Source organism: Balaenoptera musculus, chromosome 3, assembly GCF_009873245.2.
Source record: "Balaenoptera musculus isolate JJ_BM4_2016_0621 chromosome 3, mBalMus1.pri.v3, whole genome shotgun sequence".
In the NCBI taxonomy this organism is placed as follows: domain Eukaryota; kingdom Metazoa; phylum Chordata; class Mammalia; order Artiodactyla; family Balaenopteridae; genus Balaenoptera; species Balaenoptera musculus.
The window spans coordinates 100,278,323-100,293,204 of record NC_045787.1 but is presented as its reverse complement, the minus strand read 5'-3'; the positions used below and the strand labels follow the sequence as shown (position 1 = coordinate 100,293,204).

Here is a 14,882-nt window from a genome sequence, read left to right as displayed (position 1 = left end):
ATGATCTGATTCATGTTTTAAAAGGATGACCCTGGCTGCTATATTAGGAAAAAGAGTAGAGGTACAAGGATGGAAACAGGGAGACCAAAGAGGAGTCTACCGCAGTTAATTCAGACATTTGGACTAGTAGTGAACGGGTGAAAAAATGGTTGTCCAGATATCAGAAGGAAGCAATAGGATTTCCTGATGGATTTGGTAATACTAAACATCTGCCTACCTCCAAACTTCCTGATATGAACGAATGGATTAATCAACCGACACTAACTGTTTAGGCTTTGCCAGTTGGGTTTTCAGGTGCTTGTTATGATACACTTAACATTTTAGAGAAAAGGAACAATGAATTTAAGTTAAATAACTTGTCCAAGGCCTCACAGATAGTGTGTAGTGTGTAATGGAGTGCAGGCTTCAACAGAGAAAGGATTCTAAAACGCTACACACTGTATAATGCTACTTTACATTTCTTAGTTTATATTTACAGAAGTGTATCCTTACTATAAAATAAATTCAATATGCTTGTAGGTAAGGTATGAAGCACTCTTAAGAAAATCAAGTGAGCGATCTTCGGGATACTTAGAAGTAATTTCTGCTTACTTTACTGAATGTGGCACAGGCGAATTACTTGGGTTCTTAACCACTCCCTTTCTCTTCTCATATTTCAATACCAGATGTTTATCCTTTTGTTCAAGATAGTGTAAACAAAGAAATACTTCCTTGACCCACCAGATCCAACTAGGTTATACATCCACAGATATGCCTATTCTAATGTTTAAATTTTAAGAAATGCCACAGAAAAATCACTTGAGAAAAATCATTCTAGTTCCTTTGCTTCTGTGCCTTTACACCTATATTTTCTTTAGTTATCTTTTCTAATGCAAATGAACTCACAGTACACTGTTTCCTTTTTTTTTTTCCCCCACTACTGCAAATTCCACTAAGGCAGTATTTAACAAGTAATATTTATCAGTAAGAAACTATCTTCACATATGCACTAGGTCAAGCTTCAATATTTCCTTAAAACTCTCCTCAGTATTACACAGTGAATGAAGATATGGTTTAAGTACTATGCAATGCATTCAAGTTAAAAGGAAGATGAATGTAGAATCAAATTATATGCCCTTGGTACAATAAATCTTCATTAAGTTCCTTATCAAGAATGCCATCCAAAATATTTCAAATTTACTCATAGAAAAATAGGACTGGAAAGGCTTCTCAGAAGGTCATGGTTACACTTTCAGGAAGGACTAAGCAAAATCAAGGCAGCACATTATCTACCTTTACTCTTAAAAACACTCATTCTATGACCTCTTTCACAAGAGAATCAATTCTAATGCCTAAAATAAACTTCTTTCGATGCAATTTAAATCCTTTTCCTGAGTAACTGCTGAGTCTCATAGACATAATCTCATCTTTTAAGTCTTTAAGATTTTAAGCTGCACACTAGCTTTTCTTATTGCAAATTGTTCAAACCTGACTTTACTGTGGTATTTTCTTAAAATTGAAACAATTTATTACTAAAACCCAGAAATACACTGCCTCAAAAAGAGTTTTACAAAATAATCTGTACCCTATAGATATATATACTATTTCCTAAAATCTGTCCTATCTATGCCAACCACTAATTTTAAGCCAAGAGAGAAAATAAGACAGAGAACAAATAAGCAAATTCAATTAAAATAACAAACAAAAACTACGAAATTAGAAAATGTATTAAGTCCAGGTAATTACCAACTTATGTACTATAAATTGGGCTTTAAGATATTTTTCAACTTGTTTTCTCACATTTTCAGCATAGCAAGGAAGAAATGTTAAGATTCTGGGAGTGGGATTCCTCCCATCCATTTCCCGTTTAGTCGGCCACAATGAACACAAGTCTTCAAAGCCATAGGAAATGTGTCAGGTCAAGAAGTCTAAAGCAAGGCACAGCATATATATCTATCAGCCTTTAACTATACAGTCAACTCGAGCAATGACTAATACTTCTGTACACTCAAGTCAAAATCAATTATAAAGAATTGAAGGAGGGAGCACAAACCTAATTTTTCATTGTATTTAGTAACATTTCCGTATCACCAAGTAATAATTCAAAGGAAAACTTAATTCAGATGAAAATAGGTATTACTTTGTTAGACTACTAATGAGAATAAAAATGGAACAAGTATACAGTACTGTGTTTCTGAATGAATCAATTTTCTTAATAAAAGCTTATAGCACTGACTAAGAGTAATCAAGTGGTACTTTGAGAATTTTAATACTGAAAATATACTTGTGCCATTTAATGGAATTAGACTTACATTACTGAAGTAAAAACATGAGAGCAATAAAACACAGCTAATTAGAATTACCTTTCAAGAGCTGCTCTTCGTTTTTCTACAAATTCTGTGGATGATGAATCTTCTTTACCCACTTTGACCTTGGTCATGCCTTTGAAAAAATTGAAAGACTCATGATTTTCTATTACTGAGGAACATTCTTTTATAATCATTTCTGCATAATTTAAAATATATTTTAAATTTGAACTTGAAAAAAAGCTCCTAAAATTATAACTAGTATCATAGTTTTGAGAAATTAATATCTGTATATTGCAAGTACTTATAGTGTAAGTTTAAAAAGAGTACAGCTGAAGTAGAGGTTGAGCTGTGTCTGTAGTTTTCTAAACCTATAACTGTTTGGACTCTTTATCTGACATACATTAAACCCTTGTTAAGTTAAAATGTATTTGGATTTCAATATGCATAATGGAGTTCAAATTAGTAAATTTAAGCACATTTGATATTTTCATCTCTTATGAGCAATAATTAACGTTCTTTACTTTGGGGACTAGAAAAATAAAAATAAGTGTAATCCATTAATATGCTAAGTATTTCCTCTGTTGCAGATTCTAAGAACATGTTCTTGTTTATTTATCATAGCTGGTTTTATAACAGTTTGAAATAATGAGCTCTTTCATAGAGACATTTAGAACTCTTCAAATTTAGAGAATAAAAATCATGCTAATCATTTCTGTATTAGTAATTTCAATTTTAACACTACTATCAGACTGCAGATTTTTCTTCTTTTCCCTGTTCTTTTTACTCTCAAAATTCGATTCTGTAGAAATGAAGTAATGACATATGTACAACATGGATGAACCTTAAAAATATTATGCTACGTTGACAGAAGCTTGTCACAAAGGACCATGTATTATATGATTCCCTGTTCTTTGAAATGTCCAGAATTGGAAAATTTATAGAGATAGAAAGCAAATTAGTGATTGCCTAGGACTGGGGGTGGATGAGGAAATTAGAGGATGATGGCTAAGGGGTAATAGAAATATTCTAAAACTGACTGTGGTGAGGTATGCACAAGTCTGAATATATGAAAAGCTAATAATGAATTATACGCTTTAAATGGATGAATTGTATGGCATGTGAATTATATCTCAATAAAGCCATTTAAAAATAGATCATGTAAAACCATGTAATTCTTATTCAGGTTGGTACACCTGGTGAAAAACCATATATCACCTATGAATGTTTTAACATAATTCCTCTGAAATACAATAGTTTGAAAAGGAAAACTCATTCAAACACTTAAAATTACCTACCTTGAGTGGACTACTAGGTGTGGGATGTTAATTAGTTCACATATTCTGTTTTTGTGAAAAAAAACTTACCACTATATAATTTTTCGCTTTTTTAAATTCTGTGATCTTCTGCTCATGCTACTTCCTAGAGGTAAGTAACCATTATGGGCCATCGCGGTAAATAAAAACTTATTGTAAGCAGTTACTCCTTAACACTTTTCAACTTCTTTGTTGCTCTTTTTTAAAAGCTTCACGAAAATAGTGTTTTTAAGTCAACTAAGGTTCTATAAAAGCAGTAACAGTTATATGCTAATGAAAAGACCCCTCTTCCTTCAGTGGCAGTTATAGCTTCCCAGGAAAGAGAAGCTACTATTCTTATTACACCACTGTGTTTGTTACTTGAAAACCACTGGGTATGTAATTAAAAGGGCCTCTCATATTTAAAATTTTTCTTAGACAATATATTCATTTTTATTTTTAAAAATTGATGGACAATATGAAATTTTTTAAATGACTGCTTCTCTACTTGATTTTCTGCCAGGAACTTCACAGAAAAACTTGTTACCCACCTTCAATAATTGTTCAGACTTTACGCACACATTTAGAGGAAACTGTTTAACGTGGCTTCATCTTTTATTTAACTACAATTATTTTTCCTGCTAATTTCTTTATATCTTTTTTTTTTAACTGCATTTTATGTGGTTGCCTCAAATTCTTTCAATCTCCTTATAATTCAATAATTTGTGGAAGGTTGAAGATTATTAGGGCAAAATATTAGTTTGAAACACAACAAACTTGGGCATAAAAATTTAGTTAAAAAAATTTTTTTTTTCTGGCTCAATGTTTAAGGACTAAACTAGTGTATCTAGCCATCAAAATGAGAAAAACTATTTTTTGTTTTTTTCTCTTTTGATATATAAAAATAGTTGTACAACTTAAAGAAAAAAGGATATTAATTACAAATAATTTATGATAAATGAAACTTAAGCTCACTACACAGATAATGGGAGGCCAAAAGATACTACAGCGACAGTTTAGAGGAGAGAGAAATAACATTATTAACTAGACTAGCAGTTCTCAGAGTATGGTTAGCATATTCGGAAGGTTTCTGAGACCCTTTGGGCTGGTGGGGGATATGTACAAAAATCGACCTTCATAATACTAAGCTGTTATTTGTGTCTTTTTTGCTCCCATTCTTTCATGACAGCTCAGTGGAGTTTTACAAAAGTTATATGATGTGTTGTATCACAACAGGTAGAGTGTAGAAACAGATACGAAAATACAGCCATTTTCTATTAAGCCACAATTTAAAGAGATTTTGCGAAAATGTAAAAAACAAAAAAACAGAAGCAAGCCACTCTTATTAAATTTTTTTGTCTTATAAAAATTATTTTTCACAAAATTTTTTTATTTGTTAACAGGTAATGAGTTTATTATTTTTAAAATAAGTACATTAATAAATACAATTTAAAAATTCTCATATAATAGGGACTTCCCTGGTGGTGCAGTGGTTAAGAATCCACCTGCCAATGCAGGAAACATGGGTTCGAGCCCTGGTCTAGGAAGATCCCACATGCCGCGGAGCAACTAAGCCCATGCGCCACAACTACTGAGCCTACGCTCTAGAGCCCGCGAGCCACAACAACTGAGCCCACATGCCACAACTACTGAAGCCCGAGTGCCTAGAGCCTGTGCTCTACAACCAGAAGCCACCGCAATGAGAAGCCCACGCACTGCCATGAAGAGTAACCCCCGCTCGCCGCAACTAGAGAAAGCCCACGCACAGCAACAAAGACCCAAAGCTGTCAGAAATAAATAAATTAAATAAATTTATAAAAAAAAAAAAAATTAAAAAAGAGAAAGAATATAATAAATACATTTAAATATATCAGGCTTCAAAAATCATAAAAAGATATGGATAAAACTGCTTTTCAAATCAAATGTTTAAAAAAGTAAAAACAATAACTTAAAGATAAGTAAAATTCATTTTGAATATTTTTCAGAATAATAATCATGTATATAAAAAAATAAAGATAAATAAAAATCTATGAATAGCTCCTGTGTGAGCAAGGCTAGATCAAATCTTTTTGTACAATGTATAGCTAAGCACAAAACACCTCCAAACCCTTAGAAAAATGTTAATATACTAATAATATTGAATATTCTCCAAGTGTTACTCAGTAATAAGGTACTCTAATGACCCTAAAAGGGTTTTTAGTTGCTTTCACCTTGTCAAATATCTAACATCATTACATTATACAAATCAAATCCTCAAGTGTTAGAAAATAAAACTTAGCTATACACTCTTCAGTTGATGAATGACTATCATAAACAGAATACTTAAATTCAGTATCTCTAGATATTGAGATGTCATGATAGTGAATGATCATGGAATATACACATCTATACAGTTAAAACTTAACTAGTAAGAGTAACAACAATAAATTTTTAAAAATTCATACTTACCTACTATACTCTTTTCTGGAGCTGGTGGCACAATATAACCGACATGTAAATACTTGCTTGCTAACTTGCTATGCAAACCGAGAAAGTCACTAAATCTTCTTTTAACTGAAAATTCACTCTTACTGAACATGGAAAGAGAAGTCTACAAGTGAAGAAGAGGTATTTCAAATTTTGAATACTAAACAATTTTTTAGAAGTTAATGTAGTACATAATTGTGAACATGCATATATACATATCACACACACTGATCTACTCTGAAAAAAATGCAGAGTAGCTAACTAATGTGATGTAAAGATTTCTAACAACTGAAAAAAACCCAAATCATAGATTTTTTTTTTATTTTTTTTTACAGAGACTTAAGAGGACAGAAAATGTTTGCTTTATTCTACCCTTAACTCATCTCATTGACTCTACCTGTATTTATGCTAATGATTCTTAAACCTTTACCTCTGGCCCAGATCTCCTCTGAGCTTCAGTTCAATAATACATAGCCCAAGGGAAACCTCCACTTAAATGTCACTGCCACCTCAATTTCACCATATTTTTCCCTGCTCAAACATAAGTTCCATGAGTGAAGGGCATTTCTTTGTGTTGTTTACTACTATACTGTAGTCCTTGGAAAAGAGCCTGACCCCAAGGTATTTAATATATAAGTATCTGTTCAATGAATTAACAAATCTGACTCCATACTGTGTTCCTCCCCTTGTGTTGTCTCTTCTCCAGGATCACTCCAACAATCACAAAGTTCCTCTAGACAAAAACTTAGGCATGGGAGGGAGGCTCAAGAGGGAGGGAATATGGGGAAATATGTATACTTACAGCCGATTCACTTTGTTGTACAACAGAAACTAACACACCATTGTAAAGCAATTATACTCCAATAAAGATTAAAAAAAAAAACCACACACTTAGGCATCCCCCCTTCCTCACTCCTTACATCCAAGTTCTACTGATTCTACCTCCTATACATCACAAGAAGCCATTTATTTCACTCATCCCTAGAACTAATTCCTTAGTATTAAGAATCACTTCTCACAGCTAGGACTGTTTCAGATCCTCTCTCTTTAAGATTTGAAGGCCTACAATCCCTTTAAGGATTGCAACCGCTTCTTAACTCAAAATCCAGACCTTTACTTTGATCCTCCCAATCCATACTGAGTCAGAGAGAGCTTTCTAGAACAAAAATCAATTGTACCACATTCTTGTTTGAACCTCTTCAATGGTTCTCCATTATATATACTAAGGATGAAGGCCAAATTCCTAATGTGGCTGTTCATAATATAGGAAGGCTTACTGCCAAACAATTTAATCTGGCACCACTTCCTGCAGATTCTAGAAAGAACAATGCTTTCTTGATTTCTGGCTTTTACATAAGCAAATCCCTTTGCCCCTCTCCCACCCAAATCACTTCTCCTACCTTTGCCTAGATTAGCTCCCTTCCCGCATACTCTCCCAGAATACTTTACCTACCAAACCACTCAGAACTCATAGTAGCTATTTATATGCAACTTTTACTGGATGATAACCTTTGTAAAGACAGTGATCACTTACACCTTAATCACTGTGGTATCCTCATACTACACGTGGTGAGGGCTCAATATTTTTTTAAAGGAGCAAAAGGCTTACCTTTGTTGTTACTCTATAAGCCATGTAAGCATTCATGCCATCACCTACAAGAAAAGTCAAACTATTAAAAATCATAAGCTTAACCACATGCACACACACAAGGTAACTATGTGAGGTAATACATTAACTTGATTGTGGTAATCATTTTATAACATATATTAAATCATCACATTGTACATCCTAAATACACACAATTTTTATTTGTCAATTATACCTCAATAAAGCTGGGAAAAAAACAAAACAAGCTGCCACGAGTTTAAAAATAAAAGCACCATTTTAATATTGTAACAATGCATTTAGTTAAGAAAAATAGCACATTAACAACCAAGCTAATTACCAAAAAGGAGCAAGTACAAAATATAATATATATTAACTTACCAACTTTCTCTGGATCTGATACACCAATTTCTATATCAAAAACATCTCCATTTGTTTCTTCTTCAATCTAGAAAAAATTTTTTTGTTATTAAAGATTCCAGTTTATATTATTGTCATAATACTAATAACTATAATTTTTACCATCTATCTTTTATTAGGGTCACTGTCACATCAATTTGAAAAGTCACTCAGCACTCCATTTATGAAAAACAGTAAAAGCTTTCACATTTCCTGACTATGTAAAAAATACACACACACAAAGACAACAGGAAAAGGATCACTGGGAGAAGGAACAGAAAATCTTGTGTTCCTCCAACTCCTCAGATGTAGAGAAAATGTTGTAGTCTTCTGTAGGAATAATTGTGGAATGTTTTTGTTCTATATACTCAATCTTCAGATTCAGATTATGAAAATAATTAATTCCTTGATTTTTTTTAATATTAGTATTTTTCAAAGTTGTATCTCTCCTCTTTAAAAACCAGGAGGTAGCCATTACTTTTGCCAGTAGAATCCTACATACTTGCAGGAATTATAAGCAACTTGAGCATCATGATTTCACCAATTACCTAGTAAACACATGTTCTTCTTGAAGCCAATGAAAGCACTATAAAGCTCACTGAAAAAAGAAGTAGGAAAAATGATAAACCTACGGGACTACAGAGAAGCACTTTTTATCCATTATAAATAAGCAATCCTTATTAATAGCAGTTCTGAGGGAAAGTTTTGTTACTTTCAAGAAGAAAACACAGAAACTTAAATCTTGCAAATTTTAAAAGCAATATTAATAGTCTAAGGCTACCAAAAAAAAAAAGGCTGTTTTTCTAATAACTTTTTTCAAAGTTGCCCTCCTGTACAGATTTTTTAAAAGTAAGCCTTATTTGAACTGTAATACACATAAAGTATATAAATCCTAGGTAAATAGCTCAATAATTTTTACAAAGTAAACACATCTTCGTAACCAGAATGTAGATTAAGAAAAAACACCATCATTACACCTTAGAATGTCCTCATGCTTCCTCTCCACTCACAACACATCTCTTACTCTGCTGACAAAACCATTAACATTTATTACATACTTTTATCAAATAAAATTACTCAAGATACCACTTTATTGTGATTAAGTTTTCAAAGCACTTTCAGACATTACCTTATTTGACCAAGAGAGGAAGGAACACTGAGAGGCACACATTACCATCATGAGATCACAAATGACAAACTGCTTGACTTGAGGAGGAAAGTGATGTGCCCAAGTTACTGGATGAAAAAGGGGTGGGATAAAATTAGAAGCCAAACCACCTGACCTCTTTAGTTCAGTGTTCTTTTCCAACCATTTCTAAAAGGCTTTGATTACAAATGACTAACAGTAAAGAAATGTTGGGTGGGGGACAAAAAATGTATTATTTACATATTAACTTAGAATATAAACATTTTTCCATACCTCCTCCCTGGATCTGTCAAAGATCACAGGAGCAGACATACTCTTTGATTCAATTCTGGGAGCAATGAGTGTCGTGGGGGTCACAGGTGTGACTGCAGGAGAAGGTTCTGAGGAGAGTATAGGTTCCCTTTCTGGACTGTCCAGAGAAACTTCTTCTGTAGCTTCTAGATAAAAATTAAACAAGTTAGTTGAGGACACTGGTAACAAACTCCCAATAGTCTACAGAGCAGTCAATAAATTATGAAAAATATTTTTATATGATTCACAATATCAAAATATTATTTTAAAATAATTGTTATAAATAATTTATGAATCCCTCCTTAATTGTTTATCAAAACTTTAAAACCAACAGTGACTTTGCTGATTTTAGGAAGAATTCCAGTAAGTCAGCATAATTATCTATACTAGTGGTAGGGATAAAGCCAGTAGGAAAGCAATGATGTGGATAATTCCACATTCATTTGTGTTTGGATCTGTAATATATCTAATACTTGTGATAACTTACCTTCCAAAATCTTGTATTCAGGCCAACATTACTATTCTTTTATACATATGAACACAAATTTCATGGCAGAAAACTGCCCAGAACTATCCCAACTGGGATTGAAAATTTGTTATGGAAAGTCCACAATGTTAGTAATCTAAAGCAATTAACCGCTAAAGATTACTGGATATTAGCTGAACACACAAATACGACGCAAAACAAATAGGTGCTTAGGTTTTCATTTAAAGTGTTCATTCATTTGAAAAATCTAAAATTAAATATATTTAAAAACAAATCAAATCAATAAACTGAATGTCTACAAGCTATGTAACATTGTGCTAAATGCAATGGAGAACCATAAAGAAATGTAAAATATCATACCTGCCCTCAGGGAGTTTATAATCTAGTTGGGAAAACAAGACATAAGCATGTGGAATGTTAAATAATAATAAAAGAAAAATAACAGCCAAGAGAACAATAAAAAGAAAATTACAAGACATTTAATTGCTGTACGAACTAAAGAATAAACGCTATCATTTGAGTTGAAGTGGGACAGAATAATTTAGGCTGGGGAAAATGAGGAATATTTTACGAAACTGAATTGAGAAGATCTGAATGAGTTTAGAGAAAAAATGAGGGAAGCATCCACGAAAATGAAATACAGTTGACCCTTGAACAACGTGGGGGTTAGGGCCACCGACCCTCCACACAGTCAAAAATCTGAGTATAACTTATAGTTGGGCCCTCCATATATGTGGCTCCTCTGTATTTGAGGTTCCACATCTTTGGATGCAATCAACCTCAGATCAAGTTGTACTGTAGTATCTGCTAATTAAAAAAAATTCATATTAGTGGACCCAAGCAGTTCAAACTCATACTGTTCAGGAGTCAACCATAATAGCATAAGCTAAAAGCAAAGCCAGAAAAGTGAAAATTACAACCAGTGGCCAAAATGATAATCTGTTGGCTTATAGAATGCTACCAGGAAAAGGCAGGCAGGACTATAAAGGAAACAGGATCAGATCAGCCGTTTCTAACCTGAGTTTCCTACATTCCTTGAGGTTTGGGAAGGTAGTAATGATAGTCAGTGAGTCATTTTAATACCTCAAAAAGTATATCACTAGTAACATGTTATTTACCTGAAGTGGTATCTTACCTCTTGGATTAGGAGGTACAAACTACTATGCATAAAATAAATAAGCTACAAGGGTATACTGCACAGCACAAGGAATACAGCCAATATTTTATAACTATAAATGGAGCATAAACTTTAAAAATTGTGAATCACTATGTCATAACCTGAAACTTATATAATATTGTACATCAACTATACCTCAGTAAAAAAATAAGTAAAAATTTTTTAAAAAAGAAAATAAAATGGATAGAGATTTAGGTTCAGCATACCAATGTACAATTTGCTTTAAATTCTTCCCAAGAAAAATTATTTTAGTAAAAGTGATCTAACATACTACAAATTAACAAAAATTAATTAAAACCAGACCTAAAGATTCCATAAAATGCCCCATATGTAAGTACAAAGATTAGCATTTCCTTGGAAAAGATACTTTGCAGATAAGTATAAATTGATTATGTCAATGTCAGCTAAGTAATATTTCACTCATACCATAGACACCAGAGAATTTTTTAAACAAAGGAATACTCATTAGATTTGGTATCATTTGCTGAAAAGCGTAAGTGAAATAAGCTAAATACCCTGGCAGAAACAAGTTCTAAAAGTCTAGGACAATTTCAATATTGGCAATTTGCTCACCCTCCCTTATTCTTCTAGGACAGTTTCCTAGTATGTTCAGTGTAGCTTAGTGCAGGATGTAAGTAATGGTGGAAAGGGGCTCTGTAGTCACCCATATTTGGTGAACACTCTGTAAGTAAGCTAATAACAGTAACAAAAGTCACGCTGGAACTTTTTCTAATACCACTTCTGACATAATAGTATTTGAAATGCTACCCAAAATACATGAGCATACATGCCAATTACAATCTAATCTTCTTATGGTTTTAAAACCAAATGGCTAAATCACTAGAGCAATATCTATAGTTTCTCCTCTGATACATGTCTTAGAACACCTAATGATGTCATTATGAAATGCAGCTGAGTTTAAGATAAAAGATAAAGCATAAAAAAGTGTCTGCAGGTAACAAAAGAAACAACTATTTTTACTGCTTAGTCCATGTCTCTCCTTAAAAACAAAGACAAACAAAACAAACACTGACATTGACCATATTTGTATCATTATATTTAGTATAGGCTGCACTAGGTAGACTAAAACCCAAAGAAAGATTTTTCTAATCAAGCTTAGTGGGCAAATATCACTGTATAATCCTCATGTGGCAAACTGTTTGATCAGCTGGGCACACTGTAAACAAGAAAACCCTCTTTCCTTACACAAACACACACACACAGTTCTGTTTTTAGAGTTTCAGCACACTCATTAACAGAATTCTGAGACTTAAAGGTGAAAGATCCTTTAATAAAATGGATAATCCAAGTGTTCTACGTATGACCCTCTATTAGAGGAATAGGCACAATTTTAGATTAGCACCTACTCAGCAGAGAAAGAACTTGTGTCATCTTTCAGATTGAAATATAAATGCCATGAAAAAACTTTTAAGGACTGCCTGGAAAAAAGTCCATGAAAGGAAAGAAAAAGGAATATTACAACTTTGGTTAACTGTCATTATACTCTAAGTTGTAAGGTAGCTACAAAAAAAAGGGGGGGGGGTAAGAAAATGATTGATATTTGATCACATTTTTAACTTTCTGACATGAATTCATAAAATACATGAATTCATCTGCAGTGAAAACTTTTCATATAACAAGCAGGAAATTATATAGACCTCTGTGATGGAGGACTGTATCTTTAAACATATTTGTAGGGGACTTCCCTGGTGGCGCAGTGCTTAAGAATCTGCCTGCCAGGACTTCCCTTGTGGCACAGTGTTTAAAAATCTGCCTGCCAATGCAGGGGACACGGGTTTGATCCCTGGTCCGGGAAGATCCCACATGCCGCGGAGCAACTAAGCCCACGCACCACAACTACTGAGCCTGTGCACTGCAACTACTGAAGCCCGCACACTCTAGGGCCCGTGTGCCGCAACTACTGAAGCCCGTGTGCCTAGAGCCCATGCTCCACAAGAAGAGAAGCCACAGCACCACAACCAAGGAGTAGCCCCCACTCGCCACAACTAGAGAAAGCCCTCGTGGCAACGAAGACCCAACGCAGTCAAAAAAAAAAAAAAAAAAAAAAAAATTTGTAAAAAAAATACAGGATGGTTTGAATATTCAACCACTATAAAAGCTGAGGATGTATTATTAAGTTTTAACTCATGAAAGCCAGTTTAGGTAAATTAAGCTCTTAAACACACAAAGATTTACTATTTTAATTATTTGTGTCACTAATTCTAAGGAAGATTTTTCTTTTTACTATCCAAACATTAATTTGTACCTAAATTTTAATCTTAAAACAGAAAACTGTTTTGAAGAGTCCAATTTTTTAAAAGGTAGAATGGACTACACCAAATCCTGCCCCCATATCAAAAATAAATTCCTGAAGCATCAATTTACTCACCTAAAATTCAATCAAAATGGAACATGTGGTAAATACTGAAGCATTTTATTAAAACAGATTTCAAATATATACAGACTATAAATTAAGTGATTGTTTTAAATTATTTTTTTATTTAAAAAAAATTTATTTTATTTATTTTTGGCTGCATTGGGTCTTCATTGCTGCGTGCAGGCTTTCTCTAGTTGTGGAGAGCGGGGGCTACTCTCTCTTGTGGTGCACAGGCTTCTCATTGCAGCGGCTTCTCTTGTTGGAGAGCATGGGCTCTAGGCATGCAGGCTTCAGTAGTTGTGGCTTGTGGGCTCTAGAGCGCAGGCTCAGTAGTTGTGGTGCACGGGCTTAGATGCTCCACAACATGTGGGATCCTCCTGGACCAGGGATCGAACCCATGTCCCCTGCATTGGCAGGCGGATTCTTAACCACTGCGCCACCAGGGAACTCCCTAAATTAAGTGATTTTTAAATCCAGAGTTTAATTTTGCTTTGTGACAACTTGTAAGTAATAAGAAAATATAATCACTTGCTATTTCTCAATGTATGAGTGCCACAACCATTAGTTTGAGTCCAAGTACTGATCAAAATAATCAAATTATTAGTGTGACTTATTTTCACAGGCTTAAAACCAGAAAGGATCACATTCGTGCTTCTTTCAACAGTCTTTATTTTTCACAAAGCAAATTAACTGAAATTTCCTATCCTCCTAAGTTGGTAACAAGAAGAGCTACCACTAATACTTTACACAAAATGTCAGTTTTGCTTTAGAGAATATTTTCTAACAGGATATATGCTATAATTGACAATTATTTTTTTAAAAAATAAAGGTATTTATAATTACCTGCAAAAAGGTCTTCTCTGTCATCATCCAGCACAACTTCTGCAGGTTTTGGACCATTGGAGTTTGTACTAATATCTTCTGTAATAAGACTAGCTGGATCTGGAGATGATGGACTTGACTGTTAAAAAAACAATAATTGACAATGGATCGCCATGTTTGTCTGTTATATCTTTATACACTACCGAAATAGAATATTCTCTTGAATATTCTCTTGAATATAAGAAAAGAAGAAGACAAACAGCTATTTATAGTTCCTCCTTTGAGGGTAAGAATGAATCAAAAACATACTTTTACTCACTTTCTCCTTTCTTAACAAGAAGTCACTAAAGATTTAAAAATAAAATCTTTTCTAGTCACCCAGTTAGATATACTAATTTGCCATGTTGAGTTATAATTAACAAAAACAAATTTTAACGATTTACATAGTATACAATATTATGACATAATAATAAATATCAGATCTTGAAAACATGTTGCAACAGTAAGAAGTTCAAACTACTACTTTACTG

General features: G+C 33.4%; 1 protein-coding gene across 2 annotated transcripts in view; it reads right to left on the bottom strand.

Moving 5' to 3' along the window:
• The window catches only part of SNX2 (sorting nexin 2), a 55,288-nt gene that overhangs the window by 17,028 nt on the left and 23,378 nt on the right, over positions 1–14,882 (bottom strand). For both annotated transcript variants that reach the window (XM_036848113.1, XM_036848115.1), the window contains exons 2-7: positions 14,374–14,491; positions 9,472–9,635; positions 8,034–8,100; positions 7,656–7,699; positions 6,029–6,170; positions 2,343–2,421 (exon numbers count right to left, since the gene is read on the bottom strand). In XM_036848113.1, the coding sequence (XP_036704008.1) occupies positions 2,343–2,421; positions 6,029–6,170; positions 7,656–7,699; positions 8,034–8,100; positions 9,472–9,635; positions 14,374–14,491 (614 nt within the window). The remainder of the gene's footprint in view (positions 1–2,342; positions 2,422–6,028; positions 6,171–7,655; positions 7,700–8,033; positions 8,101–9,471; positions 9,636–14,373; positions 14,492–14,882) is intronic.